The sequence below is a fragment of the Ovis canadensis genome, chromosome 19 (genome assembly GCF_042477335.2).
Source record: "Ovis canadensis isolate MfBH-ARS-UI-01 breed Bighorn chromosome 19, ARS-UI_OviCan_v2, whole genome shotgun sequence".
Taxonomy (NCBI): Eukaryota; Metazoa; Chordata; class Mammalia; order Artiodactyla; family Bovidae; genus Ovis; species Ovis canadensis.
The window spans coordinates 68,157,683-68,176,727 of record NC_091263.1 but is presented as its reverse complement, the minus strand read 5'-3'; the positions used below and the strand labels follow the sequence as shown (position 1 = coordinate 68,176,727).

Here is a 19,045-nt window from a genome sequence, read left to right as displayed (position 1 = left end):
TTCATCGTACCAGACAAAAACTCAGTCTCCCTTAAATAGTCACCTTCTGTTATCCCTCTCACCTCAACCCCTGGTAACTCTATTCTGCTTCTGTCTCTGTCTCGTGCCTGTTCTAAGTGCCTCGTCTAAGTCACGCTGTGCAGTGTTTATCCCTTCGTGTCTTGCTTGTCTTGAGCAGGCTGTTTTTCTTTACCTGGCTCTGAGTTACTTTGTAGTGTCTTTCCGTTTTAAGCTGAGGACTCTGTGGAGTATTTCTGCTAGGGCGGATCTGTGCCGTGCTGTGCGTTGTTGCTCAGTCATGTCCAGCTCTTTGCGACCCCATGGACTGTAGCCCGCCAGGCTTCTCTGTTCGTGGGGGATTCTCCTAGCAAGATTACTAGAGTGGGTTGCCGTGCCTTCCTCCAGGGGATCTTCCCAACCCAGGGATCGAACCCAGGTCTCCCGCATTGCAGGCGGATTCTTTACTGTCTGAGCCACCAAGGAAGCCCAAGAATACTGGAGTGGATAGCCGATCCTTTCTCCAGGGGATCTTCCTGACCCAGGAGTCAAACCAGGGTTTTCTTCATTGCAGGCAGAATCTTTACCAGCTGAGCTACCAATTCTTTCAGCTTTTTTAAAACTAAGAATATCTTATTAATTTCTCATTTTTGAATTACAGTTTTGCCAGACATACAATTCTTGGTTGACAGTCCTTTTTTTCCTATAAATATGCCAACTTATGGCCGTCTGGCCTCTAAGGTTTCTGAAGAGAAATTGGCATATAATTCTACTCAGAATCACTGTATGTGACAAGTCCTTTCTCTCTTGCTGCTTTCAAGATCTCTCTCTGTCTTTAAGTAGTTCGATTATAATGTCTGATGTGAATTTCTTTGGATTTGTCCCATCTGGAGATTGGATACCTCTTGAATTTGAAGATCTCTATATTTCATCAAATTCGGGAAGTTGTTTTGCCATTTTCTCTTTATAACCTCTCTGGCCTCTTCTCTCCTTTTTCCAGGACTCCTATAGTGAATATATTTTGTGCTCGGTGGTGTCCCAAGTCCCCTAGACTCTGTTCAGTTTTCTGATTCTTTTCTCTTCAACTTGATTGTTTCATTTGTTCTGTCTTCAAGTTTGCGGATTCTTTTTTCTTCCTGCTCAAAGGTGCTGTTGAACTCCTTTAGTGAATTTTTAGTCTCCCTCTTGTGCTTCTCAACTCCAGGCTTACTGTGTGGTTCCTCAGAATAATTTCTGTTTCTTTGATATTCTCTGTTTTTTTTCATATACTGTTTTCCTGATTTCCTTTACTTCTTTGTCCGTGCTTTCATTTAGCTCTGAGCATATTTAGGACAGTTATTTTGAAAGTTCTTTATAAATAAGGCTTCTTTAGAGATGGTTTCTATCAGTTTACCCTTTTTCATTAAGCCTTGTCTTCCTTTTTTTTTTTTTTTGTATACCTTATGATTTTGTTGTTGAAAACAGGGAATTGGATGTACATAATACAGTAACTCAGGAAGTCAGATTCTTCTTTCCTAGGGGTTTCCTGTTGTTTTGTTTTTGTTTTGATTGTTGAATGCTATAGTAATCCATCTGTTTTGAGACTTTTCCAAACTATTTTTGCAAAGACTGTTCCTTGTGTATGCTCACTAAAGTCTCTATTCTTTGAGCTTGCTTGTGTTCAGCTAACAGTGTGATAGAAATTTCCTTGAGTATCAGGACCTGAAGTAGACAAAGGAAAAACCAAAAAAGAGAACAAACCCATCTCCCAATTTCTGCTGACTGGTTCTGTGGTGGAGCAGTCCTTCACGTATTTAGTTAGGCTTGCTCTGAACCTAGAGATTAGCTTGAGGTGAAGCCTTAAGGTCTTTTTAGGATTTCTCAGAGTGTGCCTCTTGCTTCGGTATGCACATGGCTTTCTAAAACCCTCCATGAATGTGGCTGTTTTTTAATATCCTAATTTCCCAAAGAGTTATCATTAACACCCCAGCTGCTTCTGCAGGCTTTGGATGGTCTTTTCAGTGTCACCACCTGAACTATCTTGCCCTAGGCATCTGTTGGTCTGTAGTCCTCTTGCAGCTTATATGAGCAGCGTTTACCACTTTCCCTGCCTGTGTTCACATTTATGCAGGACAGAGACCGCCGAGTCACTCCTTCAGATCAGAACAAAACATACGCAATAGTTTGCAAATAAGTTCTCGTCTGCTCCCTCCAGTTAGAGGAGAGGGACTGAGAACTGTTGCTGCTGCTTAAGCTAGGATTGTCACTGCACTGGAGAAAGGCTAAGGCAAGGACAAGAAGAATGCTACAGAATTGTCCTCCAGGTTCGAAGATGGCTCTATTGTGATTGGACCTCTCCTTGGTTGCTAAAAACCTTTGATTGTTTTCCAGAGTTCCTACAAATTTGGTTTAGACAGCATCTCTTTTCTCCGATGTTTTTGTGAGGGTACACGAGCTTAAAGCTTCACAGTCTGCCATTTTGCTGATGTCACTGTCTCCTTTTAATTAAACTTAAAGCTGTGGTGGTTTTAATTTTTTACAGGTGAATCAGAAGGGCTCAGAGAAGCCACTTGAACAGGCGTTTGCAACAATGGTGTCTTCCTTGGGGAACGGGATGATCAGGTACCTCACTAGAAATCTGTTTTGGGCTTTTCAGGTTAGGTGTGCACTTCATGTGCATGCAAGCACATTGGTCTCTCTCTAGACTTACTTCACTTCGCTGTTTCTAAAGCGTGATTTTGTTTGCTTGAAGTTTTCTCAGACTTAATTCATGCTGCAGGATGACTTCTTTTTAATTTTTACTGGGAGTATAGTTGATTCACAGTGTTGTGTTAGTGTCAGGCATATGGCAGGGTGAAATATACATGTATCCACTCTTTTTTTTTTTTTAAGATTCTTTTCCCATATAGGCCATTACAGAATCCTGAGTAGAGTTCCTTGGTTCCCTGTGCTTCACAGCGGTTTCTTGTTAGTTTCATCTCTTTATGTATTGCAGTGTGTGTATATCAGTCCTGGTCTACCAGTTTATCCCCTGCAACCCATATCCCTGGTGGCCCTAAGTTTGTTTTCTGCATCCATGACCCTACTTCTAAATAAGCTCATTTGTACAGAATAATTTAACAGTTGAGTTTAAATTTGAATTTTGGTTAAAATCCTCACCTTGAGGCTTTGTGTTGCCACAGCCATTGGGTCTTTAAGTTACTCGCCTCTGCCTGGTCCTGACCCCACACAAGCTGGAGCAGCTTACTCTTGTGTGGTGGCCTCGTCTGGAGCAGCAGCTTATCTCTCCTGTCAGTCACCAGACAATGGTTAGAAATTCTCTGAAGCTCTGTCATAAAAGAGAGGGATCCTAAAACAGTAGTAGTTGCCCTGTGGACATGTGCAGGGTGAAAAGTCAGCCCATTTGGAGCGTCCTGCATCCAGAATCTGGGCCAGGAGATGAAGGTGTACTCTGGTAGGAAGTGGTCACAGGCATTGGGGAAGACTTTCAAAGAAATGGTACTGGGTTATTTGGGGACCATATTTTTTAAGCTATAGAAAATTTTAAACAAAACTAGGACATAATGAACCTTTGGGGAAGAAATTAAGTTTGTTTTATCCAACTCAAAAACTCTAGCAAATTCTTCAGACCCTTGCTTCCTGCACATTTCTGCCTTCTCACGGTGGAACCTGCACAAACACACTTTGAGTGAATCAGAAGTGACTCCTATCCAAGATGTGCCTTAAATTTTCAGAGGAATTACTCAGAATATATCTAAGACCTGAAAAATCAGAATCTCTGGGTTTAAAGTCCAGCATGTATCATATATTCCAGCAAAAGTTTACCTCCTGGTTGCTGGGTCACACCCCTGGTTAAGGCCTTTTCTGTGTTTCTGAGGGTTTCTGTAGGTGAGTTTGCAGCAGAAGCTAACTTTGAGAACTTGAGGCATATGTCAGTCTAAAGCTGTGCCCTCGGTATTCCAGTGCACTCGGAAGGCTCCTGCCAAGAAGTGAAACCCTAAAGCTATTGTTACCGAAATGATGTGAGACATATTCTGAGAAGACACAAACATAATTTTAGAATGATGTAAGCCAAAGAATCCAAATGCATTTAGGTGCTAATGAGCCACTTAAATTCTTCAGACGAGTCTATGGCCATGATCAGAGCTCTCCAAAAATAAATGCGATGCCACCAGTTTTAACGCAGCTGCCTTTGAAAGTGCTTCCCCCACTCTCAGTCTGCCCAAAGTCTACTTTGGCATCTAACAGAGGTTAGCTCCCAGTTGGCTAGCTTCTGTTTTTATGCTAATGTGTAAGGTCCCTCTGTAGAAGGAAACGGTAACCCACTCTAGTCTGGAGAATCCCATGGACAGAGAAGCCTGGCGGGCTACAGTCCATGGGGTCGCAAAAGAGTTGGATGTGACTCAGCAACGACAAGGCCCCACAGTTGGCTAACCTGTTTTTATGCTAGTGGCTAAGGCCCCTCTTATGCCCTGAGATAACCGCTAAGGTGATAGAACCTCTCTCTTGACCTGCTGGAAGCACATGCTGTATTGGTGTTTGCTGTCCCTTCGGCCGTTGGAGCCAGGAGGTCACACGAGAGCAGGCGCCTAGTCTGAATTTTGCTCTGTTGGGGAGAGTGTAGTGTCCTTCTAGTCCTCCTCCTCCATGACTTGACTTGATGCTTGAATAGGAAGTTGGGTGAAGGTGGCTTGTGTGAGAATCTTCAGGTACCCTGGTGCCCAGGTGCTTTGCATTCTTCTTCCTCTCTTGACTTTTGGGAGTTGGTTAATGATTTTCTTCTCCCTCTCAAGGGGCAGCATTTTCAAGTTCCTAGGAGGACACCTTCACTGATAGATGTGTTCCAGCTTTGAGATTTATGCCTCTTAAATATCAGATAACTGAAAACAACCCATTACCGATTGACAGACCAGAAAGTTTTCTCTACCACTTGCATGTGTGATGTGTGGATATTGATAAAGTGAATATTTTGGCAGGATGAACAAGTAACAACCGGAGTAGGGGCCATCCTGTTTCTGTTCTTCTCACAGCCTCAAGTACCCAACACAGTCCAGCCCTCCTTGGCCTGAATCGAGTTTGACCATTTGGAATATCTTAATTGATTGGAAAATCAGAAAGGGGCCCTATTCTTGGCACCTGGGGCAGAGAATAAATACACAGTAGACAACTCAGTTGGACAAGGCTACTTTATATTAACATGCCTCATTGCTGTGCCTGAGCTCACGTCTCTAGCCTTTTGCTGGGCTTGTTGACGCCTATCTTAGGGCCTATAGAAAAACATGTAAAGATACAAGTGTGTATTTTTTTCCTTCACTAGATATGCGCATGAGAAGGTCAGCGTATCTGTGCATGCCTCTGTGTGTGTGTATGTATAGTGGTAAACCCAGAGTAAATGTATGTTCCTAGGTGAAATGTGTTTAGAGAGGAGGATCAGCTTATGAAGGTAGTATTAAAGGAAAAATGATTAATTTTTAGTCACTTTCTGAGTATCTTTTGTTTTGTTAGGTACATTGCCTTTGACTTCCATAAGGAATGTAAAAATATGAGGTGGGATCGGCTGAGTATTTTATTGGATCAGGTAGCAGAAATGCAAGATGAATTAAGGTAAGTTCTGCTGTTTCTCTGTGGAAACTGAGGGGTGAGATAGATGCATGCATTAATCACAGATGTCATGCATTAGCTAGCAGACCTATGCATAGAGTTCACCAGCTTCATAGCACTGCTCTGTTCTCATTTTCAGTCTGTTTTTTTTTTTCCTGAAAGATTAGGTTTGGTGATTTTTAAGTATTTTAAAATTCTTAAAAATGACCCAAGTCTAGGTATTTTCGTTTTTTTATGTATTATCTTCTACACATTTACAAACTTTTACTCAATTAAAGATAGTTGGCTACTGTTTTATGTTCAGTTCTTTTCACTATTTCATTACTGTCTGTCGTTAGCCCACCAAGACTCTGTAATGTGAGCGTTCAGTGGCTTCGCTGTGTTCCCTTGTACCGCAGCACAGTTAGCTAAATGCTCGTCTTCACACTGGGCATCTGGTTCATTTCCTTTTCTCTTCCATCCCTGAAAGATGGTGCTTCAGTGAATCACTGGGTATAAAGACATCTTTACTTCTGTTAAATCGTTTCTTAAAGTCTTCAGGGGAGGATAATGGACTGAAGGGTCTAAATACCTTTATGGTACTTATGTGTGTTAAGGTGTTAATTACTGTGAGGCCTCATAGATGGACTGTACTCTATGCATGTCAGTTTTTACCTGTTTTAGAGCCAGAAGTAGGAATCTGGAAACTAGTCTCGTTTTGTTTTGCTTTCTCCTTTGTAGTTCTAATCCTGGCAAGCCAAATGTACTGTGTTAATTTTAGTTTCATGGTAACATAGTAAAGCTTCTCCTATAGTCATTTGGTCAGCTTTAAGAAAAAAATATCTGTATACATATTAAGTAATGCCTGCTGCTGCTGTTAAATCGCTCAGTCATGCCCAGCTCTGTGCAGCCTCATGGACTGTGGCCCACCAGGCTCCTCTGTCCATTGGATTCTCCAGGCAAGAATAGTGGAGTGGGTTGCCATTTCCTTCTCCAAGAATTGCCTCTGCCTGCTCTTTAATTACAACCTTTTGTTTCATGTTTTTTAAAATCTTTGAGAGTCTCTGTATTGGTAATGAAAGAAAAGTGAAGTCTGACTCTTTGTGACCCCATGAACTGTAGTCTACCAGGCTTCTCCGTCCATGGGATTTTCCAGGCAAGAGTACTGGAATGGGAGTGGGTTGGGCCAATACTGGAGTGGGTTGTCATCTCCTTCTCCAGTAATCCCAGCTATAGTTAGTTTAATCTGCTTTTTTCCCCCACCCCCATCCCTTCCCCATGAGGTTTTGTTTTGAGCATAGCTAGTGTAGAGGGGATGACCTATATCATTACTGGGGTGTAGAGAAACATTGTCAGGGAATATTTCCTTGAGTTCCCCTGTTAATTGCAGCCCCACAAGAGTTAAGAAAGAAGGAGAGATTCACGCCAAAATCTGTGTCCATTGCAGTCACCATGTTCCACAGGGATAGTAGACCCCTTTCACGAAACTGTGACTTTCAGACCTCTCTGCACATTTGTTCTCAGGGATTTGGGGGAAAGTGGAAAGAATCTGGGCTTTGGGGCCCTACCCAGAGTATTTGAAATCTCAGGTTGCCTCTTATTAGCCGTGTGAACAGGAGCAAGTTAGTTATCTTTAAGCCTTGATTTCTCCATCTGGAAAGTGGAGATAATAATACTGATCTCTTAGACCTGTTCTGTAGTTTAAGAAGCAATATTTATAAAATATGTATTATTTATTTTATAAGTACTAGAGACATTACTTTGTCAACAAAGGTCTGTCTAGTCAAGGCTATGGTTTTTCCAGTGGTCATGTATGGATGTGAGAGTTGGACTGTAAAGAAAGCTGAGCGCGAAAGAATTGATGCTTTTGAACTGTGGTGTTGGAGAAGACTCTTCAGGGTCCTTTGGACTGCAAGGAAATCCAGTCCTAAAGGAGATCCAATTCAATCCTAAAGGAGATCAGTCCTGGGTGTTCATTGGAAGGACTGATGTTGAGGCTGAAACTCCAGTACTTTGGCCACTTGATGCAAAGAGCTGACTCATTTGAAAAGACCCTGATGCTGGGAAAGATTGAGGGCTGGAGGAGAAGGGGATGACAGAGGATGAGATGGTTGGATGGCATCATCTACTCGATGGACGTGGGTTTGGGTGAACTCCAGGAGTTGGTGATGGACAGGGAGGCCTGGCGTGCTGCAGTTCATGGGATCGCAAAGAGTCGGACGCAACTGAACTGAATGGGATGCCAACACTCACATGCACTCTATATATACATACTCTAATTGAACCTCACTGGTTTGGAATGAACCTCTTGTATATCTTCAGTCTAAACACATTCTTTTAAGCCTTTTTTTTTTTTTTTTTTTTTTTTGGTGTCCTGACATATGGTATCTTAGTTCCCTGACCAGGGACCTAACTCGTGTCCCCTGCATTGGAAACGTGGAGTCAACCACTGGACTGCCAGGGAAATCCCTTACGCCCCTGTTTTTTAAGATCATGATTTTTAGCTTGTGGTGAATCTATTGTATTTCCCCTTCACTTTTTGATATTAGGGAATAATTGTGGTTAATTTAATGCTGTTTAGTATTCATTGTATTTCCTGTCCCATACACTCTGCCAGGCACTTTATATGCATTATACATGATCTCATTTAACTGTAGAGCAGCCTCTTGGTGGTGCTGCTGTCTCCACTTTGTGGATGAAAATATATAGGCTCTGAGAAATTAGGTTATTTACTTAAAATTACACAGCTAGTAACTTGCCTAGGAACTACGGCTAGCAAACTTTGCTGGCAAAGTCTACGCTCCTCACTGCTACACTATTTGTTGTCAGATTTGGGGGTTCATAGAATTATCTGAACATACTGTTAACAATGACGGAACCACAGGAACTGGTAACTGTTTGGCTCCAGTGCAGACATCTGGGTGATTCAGGGGAAAAGTAAAACAGATGTTTCAAATAATACCCTAGTATACCCTATAAACTGTGTACTATTTGCATATATTAGCCATTTGGAGAAGGGGTTTTAAAATGTTTTTAATGCACAATATCCGATCCTTTCTTCAGAGATTCTTATTCAGTTCATTTCTGAGTTGTTGGTTAAAAATGAAGGTCAAGCATGTTCATTTCTAATGAACAACTCAGGGAGTTCTGACCCGGCACAGGGGACGGAGGAATGGGTCATAGTTGCGCTAGGTCAAAGGCAGCCCCCTTGTGGCCTTGGGGAGACATGTTGTGGCCCGAGGTGTCTGCTGCAGTACTGCCGACTCCTTTCTCACCTCTGTCGGGTGAAGTGACCTGGATGCTGCGGTTGTTTTGAGATAGTCTGTCTTGCCTGTTCTGTTCACACTTCCTCTTGGTCTTTGGTGATCAAATATACCTGAACTGTACATTTCCTGTCTGTCCGCTAATGTACCGGCTTTAATAATGTTTCTGACATAGACCTGTGTTATAGGAGGACTGTCCTTAGTGGGAGGGCTTCTCTGATAGCTCAGAGAAGAATCCGCCTGCAATGCAGGAGACCCTGGTTCGATTACTGGGTGGGGAAGATCCCGTGGAGAAGGGGTAGGCTACCCACCCCAGTGTTCTTGGGCTTCCCTTGTGGCTCAGCTGGGAAAGAATCTGCCTGCAGCGCGGAAGACCTGGGTTCGATCCCTGGGTTGGGAAGATCGCTTGGCTGGCTTTGGTATGAGAATGTTTATACAAATATGTTTTAGTTATTTTCTAGTAGACCCAGCCGGCGCGGTGCTGAGTAACCAGGAGGGCGTGTTCCGCAGCAACTGCATGGACTGTCTGGACAGAACCAACGTGATCCAGAGCCTGCTGGCTCGCCGTTCACTTCAGGCCCAGCTTCAGGTGCACATGCTTTGTTTTCTTTTATTAAGTAAGCAATTTTTGAAAACCAGGAATAAAGCACGTCCATGTGCCCTAACCCGGCTCTTTGTGGTTTTGTGTCCTGGCATCCACGGGTGTAGTTTGTGCATGACCACGGTCAGTGTGTGTATACAGTTTTAAAGTTCGCTATTCTGCTCTAGCATTATAGTTTTTTAAGAGTTGTACTGTTGTGCTGTAATTCACTAAGCCATTCACGTTGCTACATTTTTGGCTTATAAATACGATTGTAGAGAATACACCTGTGTATAATATTATTAGCTTGGGTTATTTCCTTTGAGTTAATTCCTACTGGGTTAAAGAGAATTTATACTTTCCAAGGGGCTTCCCAGGTGGCACTGCTTGCCAGTGCAGGAGACATAAGAGATGTGGGTTTGATCCCTGGGTCTGGAAGATCCCCTGGAGGAGAGCATGGCACCCCACTCCAGTATTCTTGCCTGGAGAATCCCATGGAGAGAGGAGCCTGGCAGGCCGCAGTCCATAGGGTTGCAAAGAGTTTGACTCGCCTGAAGCGACTTCGCGTGCATGCATACTTTCCAAGAGGGCTGCACCAGTGTACCCCTAATACTTGCCAGCAACAGTAAAAGAGGCTTGCTGGTGTTACCTTTATTTAGGAAGGTTTCCTTTCTAGCGGCACAGAGTAGGGCCTCTAGGTCGTTTTGTCTGCATCTCTTTTACTGTTGGCAAGGGATGTTAACACCCAGGAAAATACTTGGTGACACAGCTTTGCTTCACCAGTGTGACTGTGTTGTTGAGAAAGAGTAGGTATAAATAGTTTCTTTTGTTTATATATGGAGTTAAAAATACATACAGCCTAGATTTCCAGACCGCAGTGGTGTTTGTTGTAGGGAGCAAACAAAATGCCTCCCAGATGATTTCCTGCCTAAATAATTTGTAAGCATTCATCTTTGTTTATGGCGGTTCTGTGGAACTCGGGGAAGAATTGTGGAGTAAAATGCCTCCCCGAGCCCTCGCGTGGCCATGCCGAAGGCGTGGGCACCGCCTTTGAGTACTCTAGCTTGTGTGATGTGTGTCCTCGTCAGTCTGATGGATTTACTTCAGAGGATATTTTTCAACAGAAACCATATTGAGACTGGTTGCTTCCAAGTCTGGCTAACAGAAATCTATTGGACTGGGTTCTGTAATCTGTATTTAACTAATTTACATGCTAAAAACAGTCCTATGGAAGCTCAGCAGCCTGCAGAGAGCCTGGGGGCAGGAGCCTCTCCAGCCTCAGGGCCTGCTGACATGGGGCCTCCAGCTGTGCCTCTCCCCTTCCAGAGAGGGCCGGTCACTGGGGTGGGCAGGCCCTGTGCTGGGGGAGTGAGGGAGAGGCCATCGGAGGCGAGCAGTGAGGATAGTGGCTCTAAGAGGGTTGCGGGTCCGAAACAAAGGCCAAGGTAGGAGTCCAGTCCGTGGTCAGTGAACTCCACAGGGGAGTCCGCAGAGAGACTCGGGCTGCCCGGGGTCCTGTGAGATGATATGCAGAGGGCTGTGCTTCTGTGCAATTTGTGGCGAGGGAGGGGGTAGCATTCCTCTAGTTCTCAAAGGGCCCCTGGCTAGGGGTAAGTGCGGAGGTCAGCAGTCTGGGTGGTGAATTGAGGCGGGCACAGGGTCCAGGTGATGGGAGGTTGGGGGTGGGGGCAGGGAAGGAGGGAGCACTGACTGCATACTCCCTGCCTTTACCTCTGCCCCTGTCTCTGGGTTTACCCAGTCCTGCTGCGGGTGCTGTGGTCTGGGGCTCAGCGGGGAGAGGGGCTGTGGGCAGATGGGGCTCAGCGGGGAGAGGGGCTGTGGGCAGATGGGAGCCCAGAGAGAGGCTTTGCAGCCAGGCTGAGCAGCAGAGGGCTGTGTTACAGGGAAAACATCTGGCTGAAGCCAGCAAGCACGTGAGACTCTGTGGAGACTATGCTGAAATCTGTAACGTGTAAACATGGGTATGATTCTTATTCCAGAGACTAGGAGTTTTGCATGTGGGACAAAAGCTTGAAGAACAAGATGAATTTGAGAAGATTTACAAAAATGGTAGGTCATTTCTTGAACAGAGGCAAGGTCATTCAAATGTTGAAATAAACATTTTGGATTTAGAGCATTGGTTGTCAGTGGTTATTAACTGATTTTTCCTCTTTTTGCCCCTCCACAGCCTGGGCTGACAATGCAAATGCTTGTGCCAAACAGTACGCGGGAACCGGTGCCTTGAAGACTGACTTTACCAGGTGAGTCGCGCGCTGGGCCGCACACTCCGGTGCATGGCAGGTCGCTCGCGCAGCTTTCACCCAAGAGCGCCCGCCGGTGCCCGGGCCTCGCTCCAGGCCGTCAAGCTGGGACTCGGGGGAGATGAGGCCCAGGCAGCGGTGGCTTGTTAGCGTCCCTGGGTGATTCTGGCGCACAGTGGGGTTGAGCACCAGGGCACCTCAGCTCCTCTCAGCCACCTACTGTGCACCTGACTCACCCCACGCCCATTCAGCAGGTCTGGGAGGGGCCTGAGACTATGTGCTTGCGTGATGCTAGAGCTGGTTTCAAGGACCGCACTGGGTAGTGAGAGGTTGGAATGTTTTGAATTTGTTACAGATGTGGTTGGGTCTTTTTCTGCTGTGTGGATTCCCTGGGAGCAAGATAAGATTTCTAGTCTGTTCGCTTTATACCACTTAGCCTGGGCTGTGTGTTTCTCTTCTTGTTTCTTATCTTTGCAAGGGGAACTGAGCATGTTTCCTCTTTGTGTCTACTGTGATAATGCTTTAGAAAGAGGATGCAGATTTCTTGGACTCAGTACAGTTTCTTTTGTGAGATGTCTCCTTTATATATTCAGGGATTTTAAAAAAGAAATCTTTATAATTTACTTGTCTCCTTACCACGTAGTTATTGGCTGTAAACAGTGTGAGAATTTAATATGCAAATCTGTAACTCAAAACTTAACCTCTTATTTAACTAGAACTGGGAAGAGAACTCAGTTGGGACTTATAATGGATGGCTGGAACTCATTAATACGGTATTACAAGAACAACTTTTCTGATGGATTTAGACAAGTAAGTTTGTTTTCTCATGCTAATTTGTGGTTATTTGGTGGCTGTGTTTTTGTACTGTTCCCCATACCTAATTTGGGAGTTATTATTTTCCTTTTTTTCTCTTCTAGGATTCCATAGACTTATTTCTTGGGAACTATTCAGTGGATGAATTAGAATCTCATAGTCCTTTAAGTGTTCCAAGAGATCTGAAGTTCCTGGCTGTAAGAAACCTTTATGTTTTTTAAGTTGTTAATAGAGTTGTGACTGAAGGTACAGATGGTCCAACTCCCCTTGACATAAAACATTATGTGTTGTTCTAAATGGAATATAAATACTTATGTTGCCCCAAGGAGCAGGTCAGGGAGAAGAGTGAGGTAACTTTAGAATGTTGTCCTCTCTCAAACTTGACTGTCTTTTGCAGCTCCTTTATTGTGTTGTTTTGTTCATTTTTACAGTGTTGTCTTGGTTTCTGCTGTACAGCAGTGTGCAGCAGCCATAATTATACACACAGCCCGTCTCTGCTGCGCCTCCCTCCCCTCCCGGCATCCGGCCGCCTGCAGCTCAGCGCAGACGGCCGTGGGCTCCCTGTGGCTCCCCGCGGCTCACCACCAGCTCCCATTTTGCACACGATCTGTGTGCACGTCGGTGCTACTTCTCCGCTCGTTACAGCCTCTCCCTCCCTGACGGCACCCACATGCCTCTCCTCTCCACCTGTATTTCCTGCCCTGCAGATAGGTTCCTCAGTACCATTTTCTAGATTCCACATATATGGGTTGATACGTAGTATCTGTCTTTCTCTTTCTGGCTTCACTCTGTAGAACAGCCTCTGGGCTCATCCACCTCACTAGAGCTGACTCAGGTTTGATCTTCTTTTATGGCTGAGTGATACTCCGTTGTATATATGCACCACATTTTGAAAAATCTATAAACAGTAAATGCTGCAGAGGATGTGGAGGAAAGGGAGCCCTCCTTCACTGTTGGCAGGAATGTTAGCTGCAGCGATTATGGAGAAAAGCATGCCGTCCTTAAAAGCTAGGAATGCATCCACCGTGTGACCCAGCAGCCCCGCTGTTGGGCATGTGCCCTGAGAAACCACAGCTGTGAAAGACACGCACCCCGGCGTCCACTGCAGCGCCGTTTACCGTAGCCTAGACGCAGAAGCGCCTAGACGTCCAGCTGCAGATGCTGTTTAAGTGAGAACACAGATGCGGAACAGGTGTGGGGCTCTCTTGTTTCAAGGAGACTCTGCTCCCCCCGAGGTTCAGGGGTTGCTGGAGGCAAACTTGCGATGTAGAAGTCAATGTATGTGTTTGACACGTCTCTCGTATTTGACTCATTCACCAGACTTTGCAAGAGCCTCTCTGGGGTTTGACGCCAGCGGGCAGGGTGTCCTGGAGTCGGGGGCCTAGAGTCTGAGTACACATCTGGGTGACCTCCTTCCACTTTCTTTTAATCTGTTTGAAGATTTGGACAGTTACGGTCAAAACTCTAATGATGTTGTGCTGAAAGGTATTTTGTATTTAGATGCAGACGGGTTCTGCTGTCTCTCAGGGAAGCTGATTTTGCAACCATCGATTAGCATCTTACGTGATGGTCTCTCTCTCTCTTTCCTTTTCCAGTTGCCTATTATCATGGTTGTTGCCTTTTCCATGTGCATTATCTGTTTGCTGATGGCTGGTAAGTCTGCACTGATTTCACATTCATCTTTTAGAATGTTGAGCTTTCCTGTACAGCATCTTCAGTTTGCACCTGCTCAGTACGTGGTGTGTCCCTGTTAAACTGGATGAGCAAAGGGAGCGGCTGAGGTGCGTCCTTAGATGTGACAGGAAGGAAAATGCATACTCAGTAGCTTGATGGTGTGTTTTTTTCCACTTAAGCTCTTTACTTTTTTTTTCTCGTTACCAAAGTAATACATAGTAATTACAGAGAATACAGTTAGACAAAAAAGAAAATGTTTTCACCTTGCCTTTCAGAGATCAGCTAATTACTCTTTAACATTTTGATGTTTTAATCTTTATAGATGTGTATTTTTTTTTCAAAAGGCAGATCCTATAAACTTTTTTGTACTGTTTTTTTCACTGAGTAGTATACATGTTTCCCCATGTCTTTTATTTTGAATGGCTGCAAAGTATTCCGTTGATGGATATATAGTTTATGTAACCAACCACCTATTGTTGGGCCAGTCAATATTATTAGAGATTAATACATTACTTACTAAATTTAAACAGAAACATTGCCTAGGGACCTGAGCCAACAAACAGGAGTGTTGCTGCTTTTCTTTTTCCTCTTGGTGTTTTCCTGTGTCACTAAACTAATGGGGTTAAGTTACTTAACTGCTTATTTAGTAATATTCAGTGCTCTGAGAATGAGTGTGTGATGCTGGTGTTTTGCCTGGAGGTGCAGCCTCAGCCACTCTGAAGGGCACCGCTGGGCTCAGCCTGCGTCCTGAAATCGCTGGGCTGACAGGCTCCCCTCTCATCGAGTGTCCCTTTGCGCTCCCCTGCACAGACCTCAGCTCCCCCTTTCTGGGTTCCGCAGCGCGGCGTGTCGCTCCCTCGAGAGCACTCCTCTCCTAACAGCCTCAGCACTGAGGGATTTCATCTTCGGAGGCGCTCCGCTCCATGGTGTCCCGGCACCCAGCATGTGTTTCTAGTTTGGCAGAGTGGGAATGCTTCGCATACTTGCTCATCTTTCTGAGCACATCAGCGGCTTTTTGAAGGCAAAGACTGTCTTACTTACTATCTTACCTCCTGTGCCTAGGATACAGGGCATGCGTGCTAAGTTGCCTCAGCCATGCCCAACTCTTTGTGACCCCATGGACTGTAGCCTACCAGACTCCTCTGTCCATGGGATTTCCCAGGCAAGAATACTGGATACGGGAAGCCCTCAGCAAAAGTTTCCTGAATTAAGGCCTCCTGTTCACCCCACACACTAATTCTGCCAGCTTCTCCAGGGGCGGCTCAGAACCTGTTCGTCTCTGTAATCCCTGAGTGTTCAGCAGTGAAGGTGGTCACAGCACGGGAAGGAGCTGCCTTCTTGTTACTCTAGGGCATAGGTTAGCGTATGTTTTCTGGAAAGAGCCAGACAATATGTATTTTAGATTCTGCAAGCTACGTATGGTCTCTCTTGCGTACTGTTTTTGCAGCTGTTTGAAAATGTAAGAACTCTCAGTACGAAAACAGGCCGGGGCATCTCGAGTGCAGCATCGCTGTGTGCCAGGACGGGGGCCTGTGTCACATTCGGGGCAGGAAGGAAAAGGAGGGACCAGTGGACTGTGGTGCTCATGGCTCAGTCCACGCCCTTGGTCCTCTGCTTTCTTTGTTTAACACACTGCCCAGGGGATACCTTTTCTGGGAGCTACTCCACTGTTGAGTTATCTTGGTCTTTTTATATACGCACGTTTCCCTATAGAACGTCTGCAAAACCAGGGATGTCAGGACTGAGACTCAGCCGGAGCAAATGGACCATCCCTTTGGGGAGCGACCCAGGGTGGACTTTTGAGGAGCCGCATTTCTCTTTATCCAGAGAGAGCTTTAAAACCCAGAGCTGTCAGAATTAGCAGCTGTAGAAATGTGACTGTTGCACAAGTGAAGACGGACTGGATGCTGTGGATAGTAATCTCTGACGTCAGTTACTTGTGACATAACGATCTTTGTGGTGTCAGATATGACAGTGTTTGATTTCTAGGCCCTACTTTGGTTTTTAGTGAAAGTCTCTCAGTCGTGTCCAACTCTTTGCAACCCCATGGACTAGACAGTGCATGGAATTCTCCAGTCCAGAATACTGAAGTGGGTAGCCTTGCCTGTCTCCAAGGGATCTTCCTGACCCAGGAGTCGAACCCAGGTCTCCCACATTGCAGGCAGATTCTTTACCAGCTGAGCCACAAGGGAAGCCCAAGAATCCTGGAGTGTGTTGCCATTCCCTTCTCTGGGGGATCTTCCCGACCCAGGGATCGAACCCGGCTCTCCTGCACTGAAGGTGGATTCTTTAATGTCTGAGTCACCAGGGAAGTGTAGTCAAGTGGTTCTCAAACGTGGTCCCTTGACCAGCAGCATCAGCATAATCTGGGAACTTGTGAAACTTGTGAGAAATGCAGCTTCGGGGGCCCTGCTCCAACCCTGCCAAAGCACACAGGCTGGGGATGAGCCTCGCAGCTGACACTGTTTCCAGCCCTGAAGAAGATTCTCGAGCCAGCCAGAGTCAGAGAACCACTGGTTCAAACCTTAACTGAGAGGTTCCTAAGTTTTTCCTTTGGATGTGTTTGTAAACTTGAATGCTGTCAAGATGTGCTAAACAGCTGGAAGCTGGAACTGGTGTCAATAAAATGGCTTGTTACTTACCAGTTTTTTGTTTTTTAAAATCAACAGGTGACACCTGGACAGAAACACTGGCCTATGTGCTCTTCTGGGGAGTCGCAAGCATCGGAACATTTTTTATTATTCTTTACAATGGCAAAGACTTTGTTGATGCTCCCAGATTGGTCCAAAAAGAAAAGATAGACTGAATTTGTGTCTGTGGAAAGCGGCTTGGCCTGGAAGATTCCATCATGCAGAACTGGAGTCTTTACTGACCCGCTTTCCACGGCAGCCGAGGTCTTTGTAAATCGTTTATCCAGGAGCACATCTTGTGCTTGGTGTGGGGGTGTTGACTTAGGGTTGATCTGGTGTTACTGCCTTGATGATCTCTTTACTATTGGGATAGTTATATTTATAATTTGAAGCTAGTCTATAATCAAAATGTAACCTGAATTCAGCTCACGAATGGAAGGAACCTATACATCGTCAGTTTAATCAGCCATTGCAGAATGAGTAATATATTTAAAAAATCTAGCTTCTTCCCTCATTTGAAACAGTGAAATTATTTTTCTAGCTCAGTTTATTGTCACTGTAAAAGCAGTTGCTATTAGCAGGCTTACTTTTCCACATACCTTTGGACTTTTCTTAACAGCTTAACGATAAGCTATCTAGTCTGTTCATAACATGTAAATCTAATAGATCAGATAGTGGACGAAACTGTCCATGACTACATAGTAGGAAAGAGGAGACCAGGGTATGGTGTTCCTCTCGAGTTCTAGTTGGGCTGCCTTACGAGTTCAGTCAGCTTGATCTGTGCAGTTTAAGTGTGATGAAAGAAGTTCAGATATAGTCTATCTTTTTTAAAAGGTGTAGATGAAATCAGCGAATGTAAAGTCTCTTCCTCATGCTAGAGGTCCAAAGCCTCCTTGGTCTTCGGGATTGCCCCAGTGTGGGAAACACCCTCGGTTGGTCAGCTCCTCCCTCCTGGCCCTTGTGCTTTCCTAGCGTCTTTCTTCGAGACATGCAGGTCCCTGAGCGCGTCTCATGCCGAATTCCGTGTTGCCCTTAGAGGCAGCAGTTGCTTGTCCACGCACGGCAGTGTTGGCGCTTTTCACTCTGTAATTATTTTTGTTGGCATCAATAAGTGTGTCTGAAATTTAGCGCTTCCAGGTAGTTATCGCTCTCCAGATCAAGGACCAACTTACAGCTTTAATTTATGTGCAGAAATAAACCTGAAAAATATACTTTAGAAGCTGTGCATAATTCTAATTAATAAGTCGGAAAACTGTATATTGAAATTGTAATTATGAGGTTTAAAAACTAGAAAGTATCTAAGGTAGTGCAGTCGCCACTATTTTAAAAGAGTTCGATTAAATCCTGCTGCAATCTTTGTGTTGTGCTTGAAAATATGTACAGTTTTTTTTCCAATGGTAATACCTTTTGTTGTCCTTAAATATCTCTAAAAAGCGCCTTGATTTTAATATCACCTTTTTTTCCAACATTATTGTTTATAAACATTAATAAGAGTTGTTGCTTTTAGAAACTCTAAAGGAAATAATAGCTGGAAAACCCTCTGTAGCTTAAAGTCAGTCGTTAACACTCACAATAGGGTAAGTAATTAGAACTGCCTACTCTTAACTTGTAAATAAGCATCATTTGTTCCAAAGAGGAAATATCAAAACTCGGCTCATGTCTACTGTGATGTATCGTCAGATGCTACTGGGCATTTCATACTAAGAACTTATTTCAACAACCATGACAGAGACCAAATCTGAACTGCTAATGTGGCTGTTTTGCAGTGAATGGGCTAATGTTGGTGTGTTAGACCTTGAGGTGTCAATATTTCAGAAACCTGCAGTGATTTTATTCCTAAATTCATGTACTGTCTCATCTGTAAGTGAAAATAAAATGACACATTCTTTTCTTACTAATGTTGGTGTCATTCCTGCACCTTGTCTTCAAAGGGATATTCTTTTTTTATTTCAGAATTTTAAGAATCATGCAAAGCATGCACGGTCATTTTTATCTTTAAAACATTATGTTCTTTGCCACATAGGCCTCTCCGTCTTGGCAGTTTGGTTCGTCAAAGCCTGTAAGTCACAGTCTTCTTCACCTCATCTCCGAAGTGTCCTCTCATCTCATGTGTGCCATAGTCTCTGCACTAGAAACAAGTCACTGGGTCGGCGCACTCGGGAGGGGACCACGCAGGGTTCGAGTACAGGGCAGGGCCTCTCTGCAGGTCTGGTCGCGTAGCCTGGAAGGAGGGGAGCAATCCAAGGTCATGATTCAGAGCTGGTGAGA

At 44.6% G+C, this 19,045-nt stretch overlaps 1 protein-coding gene across 2 annotated transcripts in view; it reads left to right on the top strand.

The window, feature by feature from the left end:
- SACM1L (SAC1 like phosphatidylinositide phosphatase) overlaps positions 1–18,675 on the top strand; it is a 53,310-nt gene extending 34,635 nt beyond the window's left edge. The window contains exons 12-20 of one of the 2 annotated variants that reach the window (XM_069560885.1): positions 2,519–2,598; positions 5,482–5,580; positions 9,270–9,408; positions 11,400–11,469; positions 11,588–11,660; positions 12,377–12,470; positions 12,578–12,670; positions 14,069–14,126; positions 16,817–18,675. In XM_069560885.1, coding sequence (XP_069416986.1) covers positions 2,519–2,598; positions 5,482–5,580; positions 9,270–9,408; positions 11,400–11,469; positions 11,588–11,660; positions 12,377–12,470; positions 12,578–12,670; positions 14,069–14,126; positions 16,817–16,953 — 843 coding nt within the window. In that variant the 3' untranslated portion in view covers positions 16,954–18,675. Of the gene's footprint in view, positions 1–2,518; positions 2,603–5,481; positions 5,581–9,269; positions 9,409–11,399; positions 11,470–11,587; positions 11,661–12,376; positions 12,471–12,577; positions 12,671–14,068; positions 14,127–16,816 lie in introns of both variants that reach the window. The other variant, XM_069560886.1, reaches the window with a different exon arrangement.
- The last annotated feature ends 370 nt before the right edge of the window (positions 18,676–19,045 follow it).